The sequence below is a fragment of the Alexandromys fortis genome, unplaced genomic scaffold (assembly GCF_014885135.2).
Source record: "Alexandromys fortis isolate MF-2015 unplaced genomic scaffold, M_Fortis_MF-2015_v1.1 scaffold_129, whole genome shotgun sequence".
NCBI lineage: Eukaryota > Metazoa > Chordata > Mammalia > Rodentia > Cricetidae > Alexandromys > Alexandromys fortis.
This window is the reverse complement of record NW_026068022.1, coordinates 3,014,066-3,040,591: the sequence shown is the minus strand read 5'-3', so window position 1 is coordinate 3,040,591 and position 26,526 is coordinate 3,014,066. Positions and strand designations below refer to the sequence as shown.

The 26,526-nt window shown below is 43.8% G+C and overlaps 1 protein-coding gene across 4 annotated transcripts; it reads right to left on the bottom strand.

Annotated features, from left to right (window-relative positions):
* Nucleotides 1-24,854, bottom strand: Nrip3 (nuclear receptor interacting protein 3). 4 transcript variants are annotated; one of them, XM_050163374.1, is made up of 7 exons: nt 24,583-24,854; nt 8,541-8,681; nt 7,896-7,978; nt 6,229-6,368; nt 3,771-3,823; nt 3,573-3,667; nt 1-3,194 (listed from the first exon to the last, which is right to left on the bottom strand). In XM_050163374.1, exons 1-7 carry the CDS (start codon nt 24,754-24,756, stop codon nt 3,179-3,181), a joined length of 702 nt encoding a protein of 233 aa, XP_050019331.1. In that variant the 5' UTR covers nt 24,757-24,854; the 3' UTR covers nt 1-3,178. The 4 variants fall into 4 exon arrangements, with proteins under 4 accessions (XP_050019331.1, XP_050019330.1, XP_050019332.1 ...); XM_050163373.1 differs by having other exon boundaries at nt 8,541-8,702; nt 24,583-24,852; XM_050163375.1 differs by lacking the exon at nt 24,583-24,854 and adding an exon at nt 8,806-12,305 and having other exon boundaries at nt 8,541-8,702.
* Between the last annotated feature and the right edge of the window lie 1,672 nt (nt 24,855-26,526).

The following is a 26,526-nucleotide window of genomic DNA, read 5'->3' as shown; positions in this document are numbered from 1 at the left end:
CAGAGGGAAAGATTCCAGTTTATTGATACATCATTGTCACAAATAAGCTCAGTACAGTCAGAAACACTGAGCAGATAAAGTGCTAATGCAGAGAGACCTGGCAACAGAAGGAGGGAGGAATCCAGCTCATCTCCTCCATGTCCCCAGCCTGAAAAGGTATTTCTACTACACAGAGCAAGGGTAGCTGGGTAATCCAATCTATAGTGCTCTGAGCTAAGGAACACAACATCATACTAGTGGACTGTGTGCAGAGCCAGGAAAAGGAAAGTCAAGATATCCTTTCCTCATAGACATTGCTAGACATAGAAATATCAAAAGTAATTTTTTCCACTTCCTGTATGTGCTATCTATTAAGGAATGAGAGGCAGCTCTCTGTGAGTTTGAGGCCAGCCTGGTCTATAGAACAACTTCCAGGACAGCCAGGGATGTCTACTACTTCCCTGGGACTCAGAAATGATGTAGTAGACACTTTCTTACACCCTTAGGAACACTAAATTCCTGACTAGGAAAAACTCATTTACTTCTTACTTTGCTAGCTCCCAAAAGCAGGCCAGTATCCCTTGTGAACACTGGGGAGACAGAAGCTGTAAGAGAATTTGGCAGCATTTAAAAAGTGTTAATGACAGGAAGCAGTTGCAGATGTATTTATGAGAGTTCAAGGCCAGCTTCCTCTATATATTGAGTTCCAGGTCAGCCAAGGCTACATAATAAGATCCTGTCTCAAAAAAACAAAACAAGCATTAATGAATATCAAGATTTCTTATACTTATCTTGAAGCATTTTAGGCGTCTCTTATGCCTGGGAATTAAAAATAACTTGGTTACAAGCTGAATGAACAGGACATCAAGTACAGTTTACCCCAGTTGTTTCTATTTCCAAATTAAAAAAAAAATCACTGACTGATGCTTGAGCCCAAAAGAAACACTAACGGTCATCTAGTTACCCTAGTGTCATACCGCACTGAACTCAAAAGGACCAGCATCAATTGCATCTTTCAGGAACCTGAGAATTCCTGGCCTCTCTTGGTCCTCGGGAAATCCAAATAAAGAGACACTAGAAGGAGCCTGCAGTATGCTTCCCTGGCAGCCTAGAGTCAAGGCTTGGAGTGGACTCTCAAGTAGGGAAATGAGGGGCGCTTTCTTCCTGCTCTGTCCTGCAACAAGCAGACTGGTGTGGTTCTGTGATAAACAGAAGAGCAGGGAGGGCTCGGTGGGAGGGGCACAGTCCTCCCACGTGGGAAGCCGCTCATAGGCAGGCTGATGGCTGGAACACTAGACAAGATTCAAAGTCTGAGAACTGCTATGAGCCAAGGGTAGACTTGGGAAAATCTTGAAGGGATACTCACAGTTGGATAGTTTTCTGACTTAGCCAAATACTTCTATAACTGAACTGCAGGGGAGATTCCATTATAGAGACCTCTATGCCTGAGACGACACACTAGCAAAAAACAAAATAACAACAACTACTACCCTGTGACGTCCCCAAACCACTGAGATGGGTCAGGAAATACTTGGCAGTTATAAAGCTTGTTCTCTTTTGTTTGTCTTTTGAGACTGTGTATCGCTGACTGGCCTGGAACTCATTGTGTAGACCAGGCTAGTCTCATACTCGGGGATCTGCCTGCCTCTGCCTCAGCTTCCTGAGTGCTGGGATTAAAGGCAAGTACCACACCCAGCCCCTAATGGTTCTTAACACTGCCAGCTGCCATTCTTTCTTTGTACTGAGGGGTTTCCCAATCGTCAGTTCCCTACCTGGAGGTTTCAATCCCAGGAACATTTCCCAGGTAGGCTTTCCCACTGACTGAGTGTACTCAGTCTCCTCGCCCTATTCTGGTCTCACTTTGGCTTTTGTTTTCCTTTCTACCTCTCTTTCCAGCTACTTGAATCATTGTGACATGTAACAAGACAGACAGAAATTCTGACTGGTTCTTTGGGATAATCAGTATCTGATGGTAACCATTAGATTATTAGTGGTATGTCTGGAGCTAATAACCCTTCCAATCTGTAGTTTCTTTCTCTCGTGTTCAGTTCACTGTGAGACACTTGTCTCATCTTTGCAGCCTGTTTTCACCCCCTCACTCTCATTTTTTCCTGGTGTGGAGCTGTGCACCTGTGCACGCTCACAGAGGCCAGAGGGACATGTTGGGTATCCTCTATTCCTCTGTCACTCCCCACTTTGTTCCTTTGAGGCAGGGTCTCTTCCTGCCTTTCTTTCTCTCTCTTTCTCTCCCTCTCTTAGTTAGACCGGCAGCTAGAAAGTCCCAGCAGTTATCCTGTCTTCAGCCCTTCAGTTCTGGGGTCACAGGCGTGTGTAGGACTAGGTCCAGCTTTTGTTTGGGTACTGGGATCCAAACGGCAGTCTTCATGCTTGCGCAGCAAACACTCTTAATCACCAAGCCGTCTCTCTGCCTCTGGTGCTGGAGATTGAACCCAGACCTTGTGCACCAGACAAGCGCTCCAACACTAGCCCACATCCAGGACCCCTCCTGTTTTTGCACTCTAACCTTGCTGCCTTCCTCTTAAGGCTTGGGGAAAATGAAGCAGCACAAAGCCTTGGTTTATATGTGAGGCTGATTCTGGCTGTCTTCTGCCACTGACTTAATATCTAAGTGTAGATGATACGCTTGCCTGTCTGTGTATTTAAATGAAATGTCTGGACTACATAGATGATCTCTCTGAGACATCTTTCAGATCAGGTCACATTGGAAAAATCAATCACTTCATTAGAAGAGATTCTAACTTCAAGACATGTTTCTATATCTCTTTGAAATAGCTAAAAAGAGGTTCCTATTTACTATCTATTTTACTATTTAAAGAAAGCATTATCTGTGGAGAAATAGAACCTGGCAGCCCCTACACTGGACTAATAAAAGCAAATTCTTGTAATAAGCAGAGAAATAGGCCACAAATGAGACCTGGCAGTGTCAAAAGGGGTCTATAAATTAAATATTCAAAGAAGTAAAAAACAATGGCTGTTTAACCATTAAGCCATTAACCAGACAAGATCTCTAAGCACAGACTATAGTCTAGAAAGGTCTGAGTGGGAAGAAGCCCCTGCAGGATGTACTGGAGGGAAGGACTTGGTCCATAGCAAGTTGCTACTGCATTTAATTCAAACCCAATTTTCTCAGTCTGTCAAACTGGTGTATCTGCACATGCAGACACGCTCCGGGCTGCAATTATGCTTCTGAAGTGCTGAAATGAGAAAGAAACAAGGAATTGATAACAAATTCAAAGAAGTTAATCTGAAGGCAAATAAACTGGCTTAAAAACTTCTTGTGCATATACCTATAATCCCATCACTTAGGGGCTGAGGCAGGAAGCTCATGCATTCAAAGCCAGCCTGGGGTACATACTGAAATTTTGTTTCACACACACACACACCTTAAAAAGCTGTTCATTTCTGGCTCTCTTCTATGTGCTATCATTTTTTATTATAGCATGTAGTCTACAGAGTTCTGTGGGACAGTGAACTCTGGTCTGAGCAAGGGCAGACTGAAAACTAAAGATGGGCTGTAACCCACACACTGAGTCCCCCGGCCCATGACAGAGGGATTCAACTTCAGTACTCACTTGTCTTCACTCAAAGAAACTGTCTCCACGAAAGGGATTTCTTCTTTGTCTGTCTTCCCAACGATCAGCCGACGCTTATCCAAATTTATGATACACTAGAACAAAGGAAGATCCCTCACTGGTCACTTGTCAGTGACGCTACTCTCAGGTCCCTGCCTCTGAGAGGACGCATCAAAGGAAAAGTAGAGTCGGGCCTACCTTCAGGGATCTAAGAGTCTGAAGACCAAGCGACAAGTTTTTTTCATTATCATCTATTAAAAACAAAACAGTAAGATTCAGACATTGCCATGTTGGCTTAGATGTCAGCCTAATCACTGTTAGGTTCGTTATTCCCATCCATCCATCCACCCACCCAACAAACCAGCCAGCTAAGTAGCCAATACACATCTGTTGAACATCTATTATTGAGTACTTTCTCAGATCAATGTAGTTAAAAGAAGGTAAAAGCCAAAATTCAAATCAGAGTCTTTTTTACTCTAGAGGACAGAGGCCTTCAGCAAAAAATAGGCAGGCAGTCTAACTTAGAACATATGAGAAGCACAGAGGGAGAGTGGGCATTTATGGCAGAGGAATAAGATCGTGCCATCACCAATAACAAGTTCATAAAAAGTGTCCTGGGGCTTTCCCACAGGGCAGGGAACCCTGATTGTTCTTTGGGCTGACTAGGGAGGGGGACTTGATTGGGGGAGGGGGAGGGAAAGGGGAGGCGGCGGTGGGGAAGAGACAGAAATCTTTAATAAATAAATAAAAATTAAAAAAAAAAAAACTGTGGGCAGACCATTGCCCTGGCAGAAGACACGGCCAGGATAAAATGGAGAAAGGGAACTGAATGGCAGCTCAATTTGTCACATGTCCTTTACTGCACTATCTACAAAGCACACACACACTATCAGTTTCTAATTCTCAGACTGTGCGTGCACAACTCCAGCTGGGCTATTTCTTTTTCACTGTTTTCTGAATGTGTGGTTTTCCAGTGCACCATCCCTTTTAGCTAAGTGTACACACTTAAACACAAAAGAGTGTGTTTAAGCCCAAATCAGTCCACCTCTGAGGATGTTTGCATTTGTACTGCAGAAGTTGTTAGCTTCCAATTTGAGCCTATCCTAATCCTGAAAGAAAATTCACTGTTTATAATAATGTATATTCATCTTTCTAAAGTAATGTATTTGCATTCTGGGAGAAATAAAGTGAGGTATATAATCAAAAAAAAAGTGTCCTGGGGGAGGGGGGGACTGGAGAGATGGCTCAGTGGTTAAGAGCACTGGCTGACTTTCCAGAGAACCCAGGTTCAATTCCCAGCAGCACATGGCAGCTCACACCTATCTGTAGCTGTAGTTTCAGGGATTCTGACCCCGTCACACAGACATACATGTATCACTGAGCATAAAATAAAAATAATAATTTTTAAAAAGTATGCCCTTGTGCTGGGCGGTGGTGGTGCATGCCTTTAATCCCAACACTCAGGAGGCAGAGACCGGCAGATCTCTATGAGTTCGAAGCCAGCCTGGTCTACAAGAGCTAGTTCCAGGACAGGCTCTAAAACTACAACAAAACCCTGTCTCAAAAAAAAAAAAGTATGCCCTTGGGGACATTTTAATATCTGGCTTCCAGCAGGCAAAACTGCTCAGTGGGCAAGGTGTTTTCTGCCAAGTCTGAAGACCTGATTCAATCCTTGAATCCACATAGTGGAGGGGAAGATCTGACCTCTGACCTCCATCCAAGTGTCACATCACATGAGCATACCCTCTCCCCAAACAAGTGAATAAGTAAATGTAGAAAAAGTCTGTTTCCCTGTGGCCTGTGTGCACAACGGAATTTTTTTATCCATAAAGAAGAATGAAGCTATGTCATTTGTAGAAAAACGGGAAGTAAATTAAGTCAGTCCCAGAGACAAATTCTTCATGTGTTCTCTCACTTGTTTGTCTTAGATTTCAGATGGACACATAAAGTCATAATAAACAGATAACATAAGATAGTGGAGAATCCGCCTAGGGAAACAATGGGGACTAACTGGACAGAGGAGAGCGAGGAAGAGAAATGGGGTATGTTCAAAGTATATTTATATACTTGCATAAAAATAGCCTTATATTGTCGAGTATAATTTTTATTACTAAAAATGTAATTACATGTATTCATTAGGGGAACATGTGCCATGGATCACACATAAAAGTCAAAGGACAATTTGCAAACCTCAGATTTCTCCTTCCACCATGTCGTTCTGGGCATCAAACTCAGGCTGTCAGGCTTGATGACAAGCATCTTAATCCACTAAACAATTCCACTAGCTCCTATTTTTAAAGATGTATTTATTTAGTGTTTATACGTATGTATATACACCATGTATGTGTACAGGAGCCTGAGGACGTCAGAAGAAAGTGTCAGATTCGTGGAGCTGGAGTCACAAGTGGCTGTGAGCCATCCTATATGGGTGCTGGGAACCTAACCTGAGTTTTCTGCAGGGGCGGGAGACAGGACTATATAGAGAGACCCTGTCTCAGAAAGACACAGAAAACGTGCTGGGTGTGGTGGCACTTCACTTACAGCACTTGGCAGGCTAAAATTAGCACAAAGGTACACAGGGCAAGGAAACAGGAACCGCGAATTTTGAAGAAGTCAGGAAGGTTCATGTCCACAGGTCTACTCCCCAGTAACTCACCAACCACAGCTGCTGGGCAGTCCAGACGGAGAGAGCCCACTGTAATCAGTAGGTGCTCAATCTGGCCTACTACTTTGAGATGCCGTGGTAGAGAAAGTTTTTCTCCTTCATGCTTGTGAGATTTGACGTGGTCCTTTAGTCTGAAACACAGAGAGATATCACAACCTCCTTGGCAAAGGCTTCTGATTCACAATCGGGGCTCTCTCTGGACTTCCTGGGCTAGCCAGCTTGTGCTTGCTTCAGCCCTTCTTCCTAAACATGCCAGAGAAATACAAAAGAAACCACGAGACTTGGTTCCTATTTTTAAGAAGCTTACATCACTACCTGCATTTGTGAAGAGAGGAGCTGACACGTTCAGAGAATTCTGCTTGTATCCTAACCTCCCCATATGTGTGCGAAATAGTTTAATTAGTGTGTCTTTTACCCATCTGTAGATAACAAATATCAGAGGACAGATTAATACTAATTTAGAAAAAAGCTTCATTCAAGGCCTATTTCCCCCTCCTTTCTATTTTAGTATATCCCTACCAGATTGTCTTAGGCTATAAGGTTAATGGGGACAGACATTTATTTGGTAAGTGCATTGATATTGGTATCATCAAAGAATATTTATGGAGAAAGTTCTCACTAATTTGACTTGGCTTTGCAGGGAAGGAAAGAAAGGAATGGAACCACGGGCTCATACAATTACATAAGCTGATTGGACTAGCTAGCACCCAAGCTATTATGGTTGGTGGATAAATGCTTAATTGTGGACCTTCTGTGCCAATACTTCTGCTCTCCTCCATTTCCTCTCTTTTGGTGTTTCAGCCCATCCAAAAGAGAAGTAATTGCAGTTTTACAGACGGCTATTAGTTCCTCCAGAATCCTGGCAGTCTGCTGCCTAATTGGCACCAGGACATTATTAGTCTTTCTGGAACCATCATATTGTACATACCTCATCTCTTTACCACATTAAAAAAATAAGATTCTTCCCACTTGAGTCCTGGAATCTTCTTTACCCCAACCCTAAACAGTAATGTGCAAACTTCACAGAGCCAACTTCAGGGAGTCACAGCAGTGAGGGGGACTAAGAACAAGGCGGATGTAGAAGATATGTAATGCAATCATTAAGAATCCAGATGAAGCCCTGAGTACGCCCACTTGAGAATATTCGTGTCTTGGATGAAATTCAAAATAGGCCACTTGGTCTGTCTCAATAACTGTTTAATCGCAGAGATTTGGTCTGAGTAAATCTGATTTGATTTACTGTCTACAGGGAAATATGGAAAACAATACTAGGTTGATTCTGCTCATTTTAGGCTAGATACCTCAGGGGCCATATGGTATTTTAGAAGACATGGTAGGAAGAAGGAGAGAGGTAACAGGAAAGGTTGAGTGAAATGGCAGTAAGACAGAACAGCTTTCTCCGCCCAGGAGAGGGATAGCCCTGGGATTTCTCTCTCCCACCCACAGTCTAAAGTCTGCTCAAGATGTAGAAAGCAGGAGTTTGCAGAAGGCCCAAAGTGTCCTGGATCTCTTCAGCTGTCTGACAACTGCCTAGATTAAAAACTTTGCATGTATCTCTGTGCTTCTATGGATTATATTCAAGCATCTATAACCTTAAACCAGAGTCAAACAAGGAATATAATTACATCTGATGTGCACCCAGCACAGTGGCTGCTTACCCCAATCTGTCCACACAGGCCGAAGAAATGAGATTATACTGACAGCCGGTGTCAACCAACGCTTTCATGTCCTTTCCTGCACACTGTGGGAAGGAAATGTGCACTTTAATAGGATCCAGAGAAGCCAAAGAGGAAAGAAGCAGCAAATGTCAAATGCAAGGCACGGTCTGAGAGCCACCTTCCAACTGATCAGTCAGTGCTGTCCCATTTTCTCTCGCTGATAACTCTGTCTTCGGATGTTTTTCCTGCTAACTAAGGCTGATCGAATACCCATAAGGAACTTTTGGGGTTTCATTCTGTATACTAAATATTACATACACAATCTTTTAAAAATAATTATTCTGGGGGTCAAATAGAGGGCCTTGAGCATGCTAGATGAGTTTACTACCTCTGAACTACACCCCAGCTCTTTAAAAAGATCACACATCCTTTTGTAAAACTGAAAAAAAAGCTTTGGTATCTCTTCTCATTCAAATATGCACATATATAAAATATTACATGCACTTCTAATATATAGAACTTTAAAACTCATTTATTAATTCTACGCTAAGACCCACTATCTATAAAGTTTTGAGGAGAGGACCTCCTGTTGGGATTAGAAAGGGCCCCCAAATACTACTTTCTAGAAACTTCCCTGAACATTACCTGGCAGGACACTAAAATCATGTCATCATCTTCACACTTCTTTAGCCCTTCAGACTTTGACTGATTGAATTTGTTGGTCTTGGAGGCCCAAGGGACACGACTGCTCCGGAGCTTGGACAGGTTGGTTTCCATGAGGCGCCTCTGCAGAATGTTATGAGGTTGCTTGAGGGACAGAAAGCAGAATCTTCTTACTGCCAGGCCACTCCCTCCTCTCCCAACACCCCCACCTCTACCCCGGTTCCACAGACGTGATGAGGAAGCTCACATAACAGCTCCAGCTTTGCCTCATAGTCTTCCCTCCAGTGAGGATGTCACTGGTATTGTCAGGGTAGCTGCTATAAACCAACATGTAATAGACTCCGGAGTGTGCTTCTTAGTTTTTTCTCAACCTGATACAAGCTCAGGTTATCTGAGAAGATGACTCCTCAGTTGAGAAAGTGTTCCCATCAGGTTGGCCATAGGAAAGCTTGGGGTACATTTTCTTGACTAACAATTGATGTGGAAGGGCCCGGCCCACTGCAAGTAGTGCTGTGCCTCGGAAGGTGATCCTGGGGTCTACAAGAAAGCAGGCTGAACAAGCCATGAGGAGCAAGCCATAAGAGCAAGCCTTTAAACAGAATTCACCCATGGCCTGTGCTTCCGTTCCTACCTCCAGGAGGTATGGTCTTATGGGAGGAAGTATATCACTGGGGAAGGCTTTGAAGTTTTCAAAGCCCTGCGATAATTCCACGGTGTCCTCTTTGCTTCCTGTTTGTGGCTGCAGATGTGAGCTTCCAGCTCTCAGCTTCCAGCTGCAATCACCATGCCTGCCTGTAACCACGCTTCCCCACTGTGATGGTGATGGACTCAATCCTCTGGAACCGTAAGTTCAGATAAACCCTTCCTTCAATAAACTGCCTTGGTCATGGGGTTTTATCACAGTAATAGAGAAGTAACTAATACAGGGAGATAGGGACCAACTATGGCTTAAGAGAACTGAAGAGCCCTGGTGATGTGGACTTCTGCCTTCCTCTCTATACAAGGGCAAGTCAGGACATAGAAGCTTTATTCTAGAATAAGTGATCTCTGTATTTTCCTGAACAACTGTAAGTCGGTGCCTTATATAGAAAGGGCAGCTCATTGGCATGGGAACGCAGAAGCTCTGCTCACTGCTATGTTAAATGTCACCCCATTTAGTCTTACTTTTCATATCTACTTTGCAGGTGCCTTGTGGCCCTGGCTCTTCTGAAGGTGGAGTTACGAGCTTGGCTGATGGAACAGGAAGACAGTAATTGATGGCTGAGTAAACTTCTTAGCATACACATTTTGGAACCAGGCAAACTCCACAGGAACCATCCTGACAACCTGCAGCCTGGAAAATACTTGGCCTCCCCTGTTATTCATTTATCCACTTTTCTCCTCTCCTCCTCCTCTTTCCTGTCTTCTGTCCCTCTACCTTCTCTTTCCCACAGTTGGAGGATTTAACCTAGAGTATGCTATATTTACATACCAGTCAAACACTCTACCACTAAGTTTAGTGAACAAAAGTAGAAACAGACACTGACTGAGAAGAGAACTTAACATCCTTTACTTGTGTGTCAGGAGCAAATGCTAGGAACAGATGACAGGTCTGCACTTCAGCAGAACTTGATAGTTTCTAGACAGCGATCCTCTATTCCTGCTCAAAGTGGCCTCCAGCCCACTTAGAACGCTACTTTTTTCCTCTTTATCATAGGTTAAGTCATTTGACCTGAGACATTTTCTATACACATGTATCTTGTGCCCACTTTACAATAATAATGTTTCAAAACTCTCAAAGGATAGCACTTAATCCCTATTCTAAGCAAGCACATTCCTCCTCTGATTCAAGGAGTAAGAAGCTTCTCTTAGAAGTCTAGATCCCAGAAGGTCCTGGGGAAGGGGATAGCAGAGGGGAAGGCTTTATTATAAGCTACCTCGCAGATTTCAAAACAAGGGAGTCAGAGCTGTGACTCACTAATCTCTAGTGAGGAGAAGAAATAGATTCCCAAAATACCCTGATTCTTGGCAAAGCAAGTTATAATTTAGTATCCTTGAGGAAAGGGGAGGTCGAAGCACCGACGAAGGAAAAGCTTGTTTCCTAGCTTGATAAGGGTGGCTGGAGAAGTGCTAACTCCATCAGATTTTGTGATGCAATACTGAGAGAACGCTTTGCTCCTCAATAGAAAGAAACTCCTCATTTTCTTCTCTTTCGATAATAAGATGGATCCTAGCTCAAGCCATAGTAAAGCAGGGTGGTGATTTCTCCCCACTTAGCAGGACCGACCCAGACAATCTGAAGCCATCCTAAAGCAGGGTGGTGATTTCTCAAAGTCCCACTTAGAAGGACCGACCCAGACAGTCTGAATTTGCAGATAGGGCTTTCAGGGCCACCTGATCAAAGCCTGTTCGCTCTACACTGTCGTGCTGAACACACTTAGAGAAGCCTAAGCATGATCACTCTGAATTCACGCCTGGTGTCGCATTCTTCTGTATTTCCTCTCCTTCTCCTGGATCCTTCCTCTGTAAGCTGAGGAGCACACTCAACATTCTTAGACCCTGGAAGAAGACATCTCCACAAAACTCAAAAGCATACAGTGGATCCTTTTTTTTTTTTTTCTTCTAGAGGCAGTGTTTCTCTGTGTAGTCTTGGCTGTCTTGGAACTCACTATGTAAATCAAGCTGGCCTCAAATTCAGAGATCTGCCTGCCTTTGCCTGACAAGTACTGGGGTTAAAGGCGTGCACCACCGATTCCTGACCTATCAGTTTTTTTAAAGTCAAATATAATATGGCTCATAAATATGGTTTCAGTTCTTAATCTAATAGAAAAAGTTCAACCAATGAAATAATAAAAATAAGAGAGCAAGACATAAGAAATATATATGATAAATTTCCCCAGCAGATTTGTAGAAGCCAACTAACCCACATTCAACTCAGACACATCATTTTATTATGTCTACATATATTTTTACAATTTATTGATTTTTATTCCATGTGTATTTCTGTTTTGCCAGCATGTGTGTCTGTGTGAAGTTGTCAGACTCCCTCAAACTGAAGTTACAGGCAGTGATGAGCTGCCATACGGGTGCTGGTCTTCTGAAAGAGCAGCCAGTGCTCTTAACCACTGAGCCATCTCTCCAGCTCCATGTCTACATATTTTTAAGTTTTACTTCTTTGTTCATTTTTATGTGTTTGGGTATTTTGCCTGCATGTGTATATGTGGACACTGTGCATACCTGGTACCCTCAGAGGCTAGCAAAAGATATTAAATCCTCTGAAACTAGAGTGACAGATGGTTGTGAACCACCATGTGGGTGCTGAAAATATTCAACCCGGTCTTCTGCAAGGACAGTCCATTCACTGAACCATTCAGTCGCCCCTCCAACCCCAGGCCTACACATTTTAGGAAGCTACATAGCTGACATTTTCCTTGCTCCCAACCAAAATTTTCCTAGCAATAAATTTAAAAAAAAAAAAAGAAAGAAAAAAGAAAAGCCAAAATCCCACAAGAACAAACAAAAAAATAGTAAGAGAAAAAGAAAACAGATTAACTAGCTTGGACTAAGAAAATTTGAGTGCCACACACTATCTTACTTCACAGAGCACAGGAGCAGCAAGGGCTGACAGAGGCTTATATACTCGTTCCCTCCATCTTGAGCAGTTAACCTTCCACAGCAGAGCCATGTGACTGAGTTCTAGGGGACAGAATGGGAGTAGATATGCATGCCTTTAGGACTGCCCATAAAATGGCCCTGAAAGGCCCTGAACACATCATCGCTTCCTGTGTTTTTGTTTGTTTGTTCTTTGAATTCTGAATGGCTAGCAGAGTTGACTGCCATGGCAACCTTTTCAGAGGCCCTGTCAACTTGGGTCTCTGGAACTATATGCAAAGTTAGCTTGCTACAGTCACCTCAGAATTTATCAGGACCCTCTGCAGATATGAAAAGGCATAGATACTTGTCTCTTATATAAATTGATGACATTATTTGTATATAACCTGGTCATATCCTCCCCTGTATTTTAATTATCTCTAGAATGCTTACAATACACAATACAAAGTAAATTGTTGTTATACTATATTGTTTAGAGAATAATGGCAGTCATGTTGGTAAAGAAGCAGGCTTAAAAAAAAAACAGGGTCTCACTAAGTAGCTCTGACTGTCCTTGAACTCACAGAGATCTGCCTGCCTCAGGCTGAGATTAAAGGTATGCACTACCACTTGCAGCTCAGGGGTTTGTTTTTTAAAATATTTATTTTATTTTTAAATAATTATTTAATATTAATTGTGTGTTTGTGTACATACATACACACATGAGGCCAGGAAAAGGTGTCAAATCCCCTTAGGCAGTAGTGAGTTGGTCAAGGTGGGTACTGGGAACCTAACTTGAGCCTTCTGGAGAGCAAGTGCTCTTAACTGCGGAGCCATTGCTCTAGTCTCTATAAACAGTTGTTTTGTCTGTTATTTTTTTTATGTACAGTTGGGTGAATCTGTGGATACAGAACCCACAAATATCAAAGGCCACTTGTACTGATACTTAAGAGAATTATATTTGAGCTATGACATGAATAATGTGTCTAGCGGCAAAAGCAGTTTTCTCCACAAACCCAAAACCCTGGCAAAGCTGAGAAGTTAAAGGTATTGTAACTTCTACCATCTGAGGTGTGAGAAGGGATGGAGACAGGATGGTTTAAAGCAGTGGTTCTCAACACGTGCATTGTGACCCATTTCACTGGAATTGCATACCAGATACCTACATAAACAGCTCATAACAGTAGCAAAATTACAGCTATAATCATGGTCACCACAGCATGAGGAACTGTATTAAAGGGTTGCAACGTTAGGAAGGCCGAGAACCACTGGTTTAAAGTCTGTATATGACTCCCACTTGACCCAAACAGTTGGGAAGAATGCTAAAGTTTACTCTTTGTAAGAGCAATTTAAAAGACTGATTGGTTAATAGTTTGGCTTCCAGATGTGTATAACAGGTATTGAATAGTATTGGGTACCATACTAAGGAAGAACTAAAGATGTAGACTTAAAGATTCAGAGGGCAAAACCTAGCACAATGAAGGGGGAAAAAATCTACCTCAAGATATTACATCTTTATGAAAAAAAAAAGTAAAAAAGAAAACAGCCGAAAAGATATCACATTACTGTGGAATGTCATAAATGACACGAATCCCAAAAGCTTCCAAAGAGAAAAATATGGTCCAAATACAAAAGATTTGGAGTCAGAATGATAAAGAAGCAGATGCCAAGAGACAATGGAATAATACTTTTAAAAATCTAACAGTGGGGAGCCAGGCGGTGGCGGCGCACGCCTTTAATCCCAGCACTCGGGAGGCAGAGGCAGGCAGATCTCTGGGAGTTCGAGGCCAGCCTGGTCTACAAGAGCTAGTTCCAGGACAGGAACCAAAGCTACAGAGAAACCCTGTCTCGAAAAACCAAAAAAAAACTAACAGTGGGGCTGAAGAGATGACTCAGTGGTTATAAGAGCATGGACTCCTCTTCCAGAGGACACAGGTCCATTCCCAACACCCACAACACCCTCCTATCAGTCCAGTTCCAGGGATGTCCAGGACTCTGATGCCTTATTCTAGTTTCTATTGGCACAGACACATGCAGACAAAACACCCATATACATAAAATAAAGACAAATAGTTTTAAAAGTCTAAAAGTAAATAATTTCATACCTAATCATGCTATTAATCCACTCTTGAGGAGTTATTTACCACACAACCATAAGAAATTACTGAAAGATAGCCAACCAAAAAGAGGGAGACAAAATACAAAAAGCATGGGATCCAAGAAATAAAGGATCCAGTAGAGAGGGACCTAGAGAACTGGCTCAATGGTTAAGAGCATTTGGCTGCTCTTTCAGAGGACATGAGATCGATTCCCAGCACCCACATGGTGGCTCACAGCCATCTGTAACTCAGCTTCTGTAACTAATGCCAGCTCTGGACTCAGCTGGAACCAGGCATGCATACAGTAACAGACATATATGTAGGCAGAACACTCATACACATAAAATAAAAATTTTAAAAGGACCCAGTAGAGAAGGACACCAAAGTAAATTCTGAGAGCAATATTGGAGGAAAAGTTTGCTTATTAAGACAAACAGCATCCAGACAAAAATGTAGCATGAATTCTAATTGGTCTTAATAATAAAAACCCAGAGTCAAATATTAGGGGGCGAAAGCTGAAAGATTAGAGAAACAGAGCAGCCAGCAACTAGTTCTTACCTCTACGAAATCCTCAGACCAAATGAGGTACCTTGTCTCTCAAAGTCCTCAGACTGAATGCAGTCTCTACAAAACATCAGACTGAATCCTGAGCTCCTGTCTCTTCTGCCTTATATTCCTCTCTCTGCCCTACCATATCCTTTCCTGTCTCCACCTCCCTACTGCTGGGATTAAAGGTGTGAGCCACCACTGTAGGGCCTCTATGGTTAACTAGTGTGGTTTAGCTCCACACTCTGATCTTCAGGCAACTTTATCTGTTACAGCACAAAAAAAACTATCACCACCCCAAAATGAAATGAGAACATGGGAATAATGTCTTTATGAGGAAAAAATGGACCAAGCATGGTGTCACATGCTTGTAATCCCAATACTTGAGAGGAGGGGACAGGAAGATCAAGTATTCAAGGCCAGAGCTACATAGTGAGTATAGGATAAGGCTGGCTCACATGAGACTCTGCCTCAAAAATAAAAATGAGTACACCCTGTGCCAGAGTCCAGCCAGATAGCTCACCCTCATCAAAGAACCTTCTTCTTTTTGCAAGAGACAGAGACCACAACCCATCAAAATGCAAAGACCAAGTGATCATGTAGTACTCAGCTCTAACTGCTTCATCCCTAACACAGCTCCTGCACCAAGGGTCAAAGAACACAAAGGCAGAGGGGGTGGAAAGAACGTCAGACCCAGAGAAGCAGGCAATCTGTTGTGAGACTGCATCTTCTAGAGGTGTCAGGGAAGCTATAACTATTAAATCTCAACATGGCTGCCTAAGCAAGACCTGAACAAGGACAACATCAATAGACACACTAACAAGGAGGGGGAAGTCTCGTAGAGCCCCAACCTAGACAGAAAACTATAGGCAAGTAAGAAAAGCTGCAAGCGGGAGAAATAGTCCCCCTAGGAAGAGCCCCCCAAATCCAATACCAAGCAGTCGGCCCTGAAATCCTTTACATATGACTGAGAATATATATTATCTATATATCTATTAAGAAAAAGAAGACATGAATTTGAGAGCAAAAACGGAAGTACATGGGAGGAGTTCCAAAGAAGAAAGGGAAGGGAGAAATGATATAATTATGTTTTAGTTTCAAAAAAATTTTAATGAATAATGTATAGATATGGATCCATATCTATCACCATGCACAAAACTCAAGTCCAAATGGATTAAAGACCTCAATATAAATCTGACCACACTGAACCTGATAGAGGAGAAAGTGGGAAGTAGCCTTCAATGCATGGGCACAGGAGACCACTTCCTAAGTATAACCCCAGTAGCACAGGCAATAAGAGCAACAATGAATAAATGGGACCTCCTGAAACTGAGAAGCTTCTGTAAAGCAAATGACACCAACAATAAGGCAAAAAAGGCAGCCTACTGAGTGGGAGAAGATCTTCACCAACTCCACATCAGACAAAGGACTGATATCAAAAATATATAAACTCCTCAAGAAATTAGACATTAAAATACTAAATAACCCAATTTTAAAGTGGTGTACTGAACTGAACAGAGAATTCTCAACAGAAGAATTTCAAATGGCCAAAAGATACTTAAGGAGATGTTCAACTTCCTTATCTATCAGGGAAATGCAAATCAAAACAACTTTGAGATACCATCTCACACCTGTCAGAATGGCTAAAATTAAAAACACTAATGATAGCTTATACTGGAGAGGATGTTGAGAAAGAGGAACATGCAAACTTGTTCAACCAGTTTGGAAATCAGTGTGGCAGTTTCTCAGAAAATTGGGAGTCAACCTATCTCAGGATCCAGCAATACCACTCTTGGGATTATACCCAAAAGATGTTCAATCATACTACAAAAGTATTTGTTCAACTATGTTCATAGCAGCATAATTTGTAATAGCCAAAACCTGGAAACAACCTAGATGCCCCTCAACAGAAGAATGGATAAAGAAAGTGTGACAGACCACATTGGCACAGGAGACCACTTCCTAAATATAACCCCAACAGCACAGACACTGAGAGAAACAATTAATAAATGGGACCTCCTGAAACTGAAAAGCTTCTGTAAAGCAAAGGACATGGTCAACAAGACAAAACGACAGCCTACAGAATGGGAAAAGATCTTCACTAACCCCACATCAACCAGAGGTCTGATCTCCAAAATATATAAAGAACTCAAGAAATTGGTCACCAAAAGAACACATAATCCAATAAAAAAAAATGGAGTACAGACCTAAACAGAGAACTCTCAGCAGAGAAATCTAAAATGGCTAAAAGGCACTTAAGGAAATTTTCAGCATCTTTAGTTGTCAGAGAAATGCAAATCAAAACAACACTGAGATTCCATATTACACCTGAAAGAATGGCCAAGATCAAAAACACTGATGACAATTTATGCTGGAGAGGTTGTGGGGGGGCAGGGGAAGGGGGAGGAAGGAACACTTCTGCATTGCTGGTGGGAATGCAAGCTGGTACAGCCCCTTTGGATGTCAGTGTGGCAATTTCTCAGAAAATTAGGAAACAATCTTCCTCAAGACCCAGGAATACCACTTTTGGGTATATATGCAAAGGATGCTCAATCATGCCACAAGGACATGTGCTCAACTATGCTCATAGCAGCTTTGTTTGTCATAGCCAGAACCTGGAAACAACCTAAATGCCCCTCAGCTGAAGAATGGATAAGGAAAATGTGGTACATTTACACAATGGAGTACTACACAGCAGAAAAAAATAACGACAGCTTGAATTTTGCAGGAAAATGGATGGAGCTAGAAAACATTATTTGAGTGACACAGAAAGACAATTATCACATGTGCTCACTCATAGGTGGTTTTTAAACATAAAGCAAAGAAAATCAGCCTACAAACCACAATCCCAGAGAACTTAGACAACAATGAAGACACTAAGCGAGACTTACATGGATATAATCTACATGGGGAGTAGAAAAAGACAAGATCTCCTGAGTATATTGGGAGCATGGGGACCTTGGGGGAGGAATGAAGAGGGGAGGGGAGAGGCAGAGAGGGGAGCAGAGAAAAATGTAGAGCTCAATAAAAATCGTTAAAAAAAGAAAGTGTGACACATCTACACATTAGAGTACTGCTCAGTAGTAAAAAACAAAGACATCTTAAATTTTGCATGCAAGTGAATGGAATTAGAAAACACTATCCTGGGTGAGATAACCCACACCCAAAAATATGAATATGGTATGTACTCACTCATTAGTGGATACTAGCCATAAACAAAGGACATTGAGCCTATACTTCATGATCCTAGAGAAGCTAAGTAATAAGGTGAACCCAAAGAAAAACATATATGGATCCACCTGGAAATTGGAAGGAGACAAGATCACCTGCCAAAATTTGGGAGCATGGGGGTGAGGGATAGAAGGAAGGGGAGAAGGGGAAGAAGAGGCGAAAGGGGAGGATTGAGGAGAGTTTGAGGCAATGGAATAGTTGATTGAGATGGAGCAAGGAAAGAGATATCTTGATTGAGGGATCCATTTTGGGGTTAGCAAGAAACCTGGCTCTAGAAAAATTCCCAGGAATCCACAAGGATGACCACAGCAAAGACCCTAAGCAATAGAGGAGAGGGTGCCTGAACTGGCCTTGTCCTGTAGTCAGACTGGTGATTATCTTAAATATCACCATTGAACCTTCACCAACAACAAATGGAAACAGAGGCAGAGGACCACATCGGAGCACTGGACTGAGCTCCCAAGGTCCAGTTGAGGAGCAGAGGGAGGGAGAGTATGAGCAAGGAAGTCAAGACCATGAGGGGTTCACCCACTGAGACGATTTGCCTGAGCTAATAGGAGCTCACCAACTCCAACTGGACTGGGAGTGAATGAGCATGGGATCATAGCAAGGTGCCCTACCCCAGGCATTACGTCCACATTCAAAGGAAGAGAGGAGGGGATGGAAACCGTACTGATACCATCCATCCCTTTTGTCAGGACAGCAAGTATTTTTCTAGAAGTTCCCTTAGCAGTTTTCTCCCTATATCTTATTGATGAAATTCAACAGCCATCCTCACTGCAAGATACCTTGGAACAGAATTTAGCTTTTCTAATCTCTATAGAAAGACAAATAGAAAAGGACTGAAAATGGGAAACCAACTCGATAACTATAGCATCTGCTCAAGCATGCAAAAACTATGTGTTTATATGCATACACAACACACTGTAATTTTTTTTCAAGATTTATTTAATTGTTAAGTATATGTAATTGTGTATCATGCATTTGTGTGTGTGTGCATGTATGTGTGTCTGTTTCTTGATTGCAACACAAGGTCAAGGGTCTCGAGTTCTTACTACCATGCCTTACCTGCCATGAGCTAAAATAAATCATTATTTCCTAAAGTTTCCTTAGTCCGGCATTTTGTCACAGTAACAAGAAAAATAACCGATACACTGCTTACTATCTTTTCCCTCACAGATGTCCTAATGTGTCAGGGCAGGGAGTGCATGCACGTGAGTGGAAGTGCCCTTGGAGAACAGAAGCGCGCACTGGATGCCCTGCATCTGGAGTGGCAGGCGGTTGCAACCACCCCATGGAGGTACTGCTAAACAAATTCAGGTCTGCTGGACGAGCAGTGTGTGTCCATAGCCCTGGGCTTCCCCCCAGCCCACACTTGGAGCTATCACCTGCGGACACTCGAGTTTATTACACAAACATGTGTCCATTTAACTACTTAATTACTAATGGATTTCTTCCATATTTTTGTCACCAGAAATTCCGCAGTAAACTCACTGTTTTCCTGAACATCTCTTCCGACTAGCTTCTAAAGCCATCGTTCTGTTTATTCTTTGCCTTGTCTACTGGTTCCTTTACCTCCGCTCTTTTTTAAAACGTCCGTGTTCTTCAGTGCTCTATATTCGGCCTTTTTCTCACTCTACGTATTTGCTTGGGCAATTTTATCTGTTTTCATTGCATAAATTACTACCTTCATAAGGACTCTATCTCAAGCATGACTCTCGCTCTGGGGTTTCAGGCCCAGAGCCAAATGTGCCCCCTACTTGGACATTCTACAGGCACTTCAGACTGAACTTGTCCTACCCGTATTTACCAAAAGGTTTATTTCCTCTCTATCCCCTATCTTGGTGAATGAAATATAGTACTCTGTATTTCTACTGCTAAATCTAAGCATCTGTAACCCTAAAACATTACCTTCATGATCTCTTACCTAACAAAAATTCTCAATCTAGCGTCAAGATCTACCCTACAGCCACCCTCCCTCCCAGCTCATCTATTTAATTACCCCTGCGGGAGGGCTTTCTACTTGTAGCAAACTGCCACTTGTTGCACAGTACCTCGGGCAAATCACTAATCTAAGTCTTGCTTTCTTTTCTTTTTTTTAAATATTTATTTATTTTTATTTTGTGTGCACTGGTGTTTTACCTGTCTGTCTGAGGATGTTGGATTCCCTGAAACTGGAGATAGAGTTGTGAACTGCCATGTGGGTGCTGGGAATTGAACCCCAGGTCCTCTGGAAGAGCAACCAGTGCTTTTAACTGCTGACCCATCTATCCAGCCCCAAATTTTGCTTTCTTTAACAGTAATAGAGGAAATCTGAGCTCCCCATTTGGTCAGTTACTTCTTCCTGCCAACCTCAGCAAAAGGCACCACCATCTACTGGATGGATTTTATTTGACTAAGTTTTGAGATGAGTCTCACTATGTTGTCCAGTTTAGTCTTAAGTAGCTTGGAACTACAGGCAGTATACACAGCTCATACACATTCTTTTTTTCCATTTTATATTATGTATATGGGTATTGTGCCTGCATGACTTTGCACGCAGAAATGTCAAAAGAAGGGAGGAGTTAGATCCCCTGAAAATGGAAGTACAGAAGGTCATGAGCCACCATGTGGGTGCTGGGAATTGAACCCCAGTCAGTCACAAATGCTCTTAAGCACTGAGTCGTCTCTCCGGCATCACACATATTCTTATTCCTTTCCTATTCTTCCCTTCCAAGTGCTGCTGCTCCTCCTTCTAACCCACATCCTTTTCTCATCTTTACCCACTCCACTCTAACCAAGCTACCATCTTTCCTACCCATAATGCAACAGCCTCCTAACTTGTCATTCTGATTTTTATGTTTCAATTCATCCTTTATGCAGTGAGTACAGTAATTTTTTTAATGCATGTCATGTCAGAGGTTGGAGGTGTAGTTAGTGGCAGGATCCTCACCTAACATGTACAAGGCTAGTCAATCCCCAACGTGGCAGAAACAGATCTAGCCTTCCTTGTTTGTCATTTTGTTCCGTCCACACTGGCCCCTCTCAATTCTCAGTTATGTGAAGCATCCTGATGGCCAGACTTTACACTGCTGTATCTTTTGTCCAGAAATTCTTTCCTGACATATTTTACTGCCTCATTTCCTTTTATATCTTCATAAAAATAATTTAAAATAGCTCTTTATTTATTGACAATTACATACATGTATACAATGTCTCTTGACCATATCCACCCCTATACCTCCCCCACTCTCTCCATCCCATCCCAGTTCCCTCCAGAGGCTGGTATTATACTGGCATTTAACTCCTTTTCTAAGGCTACAAAGTTCTCTAGTCCTAGACCTGTGGCGTTAAGGCTGAGCTGCTCTACCTGACAGAAACCTGTTCTCAGGTATTTAATAGTCAATGTCCTGCACTGGGTTATACTAACCTTCCCCTGGCCTTAACCCTAGTTAGTTTGGCTCATGGTATTGGCTATATGCAGATGCAAACATAGGAAGGAGAGAAAATCTCTTCCTCTGCTACTAGACAAGGAATGATATATATAGCCAGACAGGTCAGTAATAACAACATACGAGAAACACAGCATATCATTACATAATGTAACTACTTTCAAAAAATAAAGTCTTTAGTACAACAAGAACTTTTATTAGCCTGATAGCCAAAACAAGAAAAATTACAATAGGCAAAACTCCAAAAATAAGGATGTTTTTATCTAGCTCTGTCTGTTTCCTGTTTTGTTTTGATTTTCTTTGGTTGGTTGGTTGGTTGGTTGGCTTTTCCAGACAGGGACTCTCGTTTTAGCCCTAGCTGTGCTGGAACTCACTCTGTAGACCAGGCTGGCCTCGCACTCACTTGACTCTGCCTCCCAAGTACTGGGATTAAAGGCATGCACCACCAATGCCTGGCTCTATCAGCTTTTTTTGAAGTCAAATATACTATGTCTCATAAATCTGGTTTTAGTTCTTAATTAAATACAAAAATCCCAATATAATGAAATGATAAAAATAAGTGAGCCAGACATAAGAAATATGATTAATTTCCATAGTAGACTTTGTAGTAGCCAACTCCACACACAAAGCAATTGGGTAAAGACACTATCCTGGGGCCAAGAGAGCATGACCATCTTTGATTACCTTACAGGTGCCATCTGCCAAACCAAAAATGTTAATATCAAACCATAAGCATTACAGAAACAGCATAGTACAAGGTAGATAATTCAGAAAAGTTAGCAGCATCATTCAAACACGGGATACCTGTATGATAAAAAATAATCCACGGTCTTAACATTGCTCAAGCCCCAGAATCAATAAAAGCTGAATTTGTAACCCCCTCTCAAGCCCCCTTTTTGTTCTTTCCTATCGGGATTGTTTGGTAGCTACTTCGACTAAAAACTACAGTTAATTCTAATGCCCTCATGGAAAGAAGTGGAGTCAGCATGATCTACCTTGTCTGTAGAGTGAGTTGATAAGAATGTGTTCTGAGATCATGCTTAGGCTGTTTGTCAGGAGGCTGCTCCACCCCAGCACGGACAGCTCTCCCGGCCCTCCTTCAGTCTACCTTGGTTTCTGGGATGCGTGTCCCCCCCCCCCCCCCCCCCCCCCCCCCCCCCCCCCCCGCCTTCCAATAACTTTCACATTAAAAGTGTGAGAACAGTAAGAGAAGGAGATTATGCAAATAGGGTACAGAAAGTGTGAAACGTGGTTTAGGGTTTCAGAGTCAACCGCAGGACGCCATACCCATGGCTGTCCTCAGAAAGCCGCCTCTTTGTAGCCATCAATTAGGCTCAATGCTGGCCACTCCTTGTGCTTAGCTGTGACAGAGGGAGTCAGAAGAGAACTAGCCTTACACAGCTCCAAGTAGTATAAGGAATGTTAGGAAGAAGGATGCTGTGGTAATTCTCATCAGGGAATGCCTTAGACCCCCAGAGAAGCCAAACATCCATGCCTTAAATCCAGCACCTTACAAGCCCACACTTTTTTAACTCTTCTCATAATACCTCCCACCTTACTGAATAATATTACTTTGGTCTGAAGGAGAGAAGATTTGGACTGAGTTGCCAAATGAATCCTGGATGCTTCAAAGTGAAAGAAGGCAAGAGAGAGTCACCTCTTTGGTAGGGTACATCTTAACCCCTCAGCACTCTGGGTTAGCACGACTAGATCAACTATACCCAGGCTCAAGCCGAAAAACAGCTTTTTAAAAAACAGAGTAAGATAGCTGGAGTGGCTCTGGCCCTTCATGAGAGCATCTAATGAAGGGGAAATCTTTAGTAGTGATGAATCATTAGAATGATTTTTAAAAAGCAGAAGCACTAGCTTCCATTGCTATACCGGGGCCAGAAATAGCAATTTCAGTGAATCAGGGCTAACAACCACATTCAAACTCAAGTATTTCAGAAGCTCAAAATATAAAAATATTAGAAAGATTATCTAGAGCATTTATTTCGTTGCAAAGACATTTAATTAATGCTTCATAAATTTCTCCTTGGATAATAAGGAACCTATAGCTATAAGAAAACAATCAAAGCTGGGAGTGGTGATGCATGCCTACATAATCTCAACAATCATGCAACTGAGGCAGGAGGATTCAGAATTAGAGGCCAGCTTGGACTGTGTACCGAGGGCCAAGTCAGCCTAGATTACATAGCAAGACCCTGATATCTCATTAAAAAAAAAAATCAAAGTACAAACTCCAGATGAAACTACAAAATTAGCGATAAATTTGTGAGAAAGGGATGAGAATTAAATATAGGTCATATCCCTCAGGCACTCACCCTTATTCAATTGATGGATAACAATATGGTTTTGGATTCTGACCCACGTCCTGGACTTCTACTTAATACCAATAATAATCCTACCAGAAATAAAAACCTACATCAACCCCGGCTCCAACTGTGAACATGAATTAGTTGATCTGTGAGATGGAGCAGTCGGGGCTTCCTCCCTCTGCTCACTCTTTAGAGGGAGGACTGAAGAAGAGGAGAAATCAGAGGGATGAGATGTTTAGGTTCTGGAAATATTCAAGCTCGACTCCCTTTTCGCCCCACCCCACCTCCACTCTGGGTACAAAATCAAAGATGGATTAAGGACAAAACTAAGACTTGGGGCGGCGGGAAGGGGGCGCAGTAGAAACAACCAAAGTCATCTAGATTCAGAAACTGTCACTAAACCTCGCTTTCCACTGTTTCTCAGTCACCCACTGAGAGTCACCTCTGTCTGGGACACAGGACTAGCCACGCAGCCTGCGAGGAGGCTGTGGAAGCTGAGACTTCGCTGCGAGGCTCCAGCCCCGGGAGCCAAATTCGAGATTCCAAATAAGCGGGAGGAAAGGAGATGGGAGGGCAATGGGGCAGGGCAGGGTCTCTTTCTTCCTTGCACTTGGGAGAAGAAAGCCGGGCTCCCGGGAGGAGGCTGCGCTGAGGGAGAACAGCCGAGGTCCCCAGGGATATGAGATAGGGAGGGTCTCGGCCGAGCACCCGCCAGGGAGAGGGCAGCGACAGGCCTGGCCGGTGACTCAGTGAAAGCGGCGGCGAGGGCCTGGACGACAGCGGCGGCCCGGAGGCCAGAGGCAGGCGTGGCCGGGGGTGGGGAGCTCACCGTGTCCTTGGACGAGCCCAGCTTTTTGAGGCCGTCCAGGGGCAGCAGGTCGGCGGAGTCCTTGTGGATGAACTGCACCGCCTGCTTCATCCGGCGCTGCTGCCGCAGGGACGCCGCTTCCCGCATGTCGGTCTCCTTGCGGCCGCCCTCGGTGAGGAGTCCTGAGTAAAACATCGCTGAGGCGCCCGCGGCCCGGCGGCCGGGTCTCCCCGCCCGAGCACCCTCAGCCTCGAGCTCCTTGACAGCGCCGCGGGAGCCGGGCTCCCGCGCCTTTTATAGCCGAGCGTGACGTCACGGGGAGCAGCCAGTGCGCGCGGGAAAGGGCGTGGCAGGCACATCGCCCCGCCCTCTGGCTCACTGTTGTGGAGGTGGGGGTGAAAGGGGGCGGGGTGTCCAGCGTCAATCACCTATCTCCGCTCCATCATCCACCCTGAGGAAAAAGCCAGCCAGGAGCAGCCCGCGGTGGACCGACCAACCCCCGGGGCGCTGAGTGTCCAGCTACTTCGCACAATTGTCCCCTCTCCCGCGTGGGTAGCCCTGAATGCACCTGCACGGGATGGGCTGTGTGGCCCTGTGCTCCTGGAGCCTCTTCCACCCCAGCCTCCACTCCCGGACTCCCAGCTCACCTGTCCACGCCGCGGCCGATCCGGGAATCACTGACAGCTGAGCCATGCTCGGCTTCTCAGAGTCGTGCCTCGGTGCTCCGAAGTTGGGAGAGCTCCGGATTCCTTCAACTTCAGGTCGGTCCCCACCCACAGGGCCACGTGACTGAGGAAAGTGGGCAGGAGGACGGGCTGGATGGGGCCTTCCGGGGGACCCTCCTCCCCTTGGCACCAGCACCAGAGGTGGGGAGGCAGGTCTGGTCTGAAACCTCCACCCGGCGGGGACTACACCTGCTCTTAAGAACACCAAAAAAGCGCCTGGATTTCTCTGCAAACGCTCAGTTTTACCTTTGGGGATGGATGTGGAATGTATCCTTGTGGGAAAATGGAAAGCCGTTTTTCTTTGAGACTCATTCATACTTCCTAGCCATTCTAAAAGGAGTGTTCTGTTCCTCCCGGGTTGGAGTCTTGACATATGACTTAATACAAATCACGTTCCTACGTCTGGAAATCACCACGCCTCTCTTCACCTCAAAGAAGCAGGCATGATTCAGAAAGATCTGCAGCCTGCGAGCACTGTAAGTCCCAATAACGACACTTACTGAGCTCTTAGGGTTGCGAGCTGGGTGCTAGAATGAACACTTACAAGGAGCGCCGTAGTGAAGGGCAGCAGCTATGCAGTAGCATCACTATTCTCTTTATACAGGCAAACACCCAAACCACCCACGCTGCCTCTGGATTGCCCCTGATGCCTTCCTTCCCATTGCTCCTCCCGCTGCTAAAGTATTCCCCAGGTACCGCCATCTCACAGTCTTGTTAGGAGCACCCCAAAAGGTGACTCTTCTTAATGAAAACACCTATACACCCTCTTTTGTGGTTGCATTCCGCACTTTAGCCCCCTGAGTTTTCTTCCAGTGCTGTGGAGAAGTCTCTCCCTGTGGTCAAGTGGCTTGCCTTTGGAGTGCCCTCTGAGTGGGCTTTCCCCTCTCACCCTCTTCTAGCCCTCAGCTCAATTTTTGCTTCTTTCAGAGGACATCTTTGACTTTGGTGCGTTCTAATCGCTTAGCATCCAATCCCCAACACCCGGAAGGCTATCAATAAACACTAGTACGAACATGGCAAAACGTTAAGGTTGTATTGTGGAAAACAAGAATCGAGCCGCAGGGTCTCTCCTTCGAGCCCACGCTGACCTTTCCAGACCTGGACTGGCTGGCCTTGACCTCATGCAGCTGCTCCTTTCCCTCCGCCCTCGCTTCAACACCTGCCCTAGATTTTGGAGCACAGACTGCTTACAGGAAAACCAATCCAGAAAGCTTACCTAGCTTCAAGGAAGGGCCAGGGC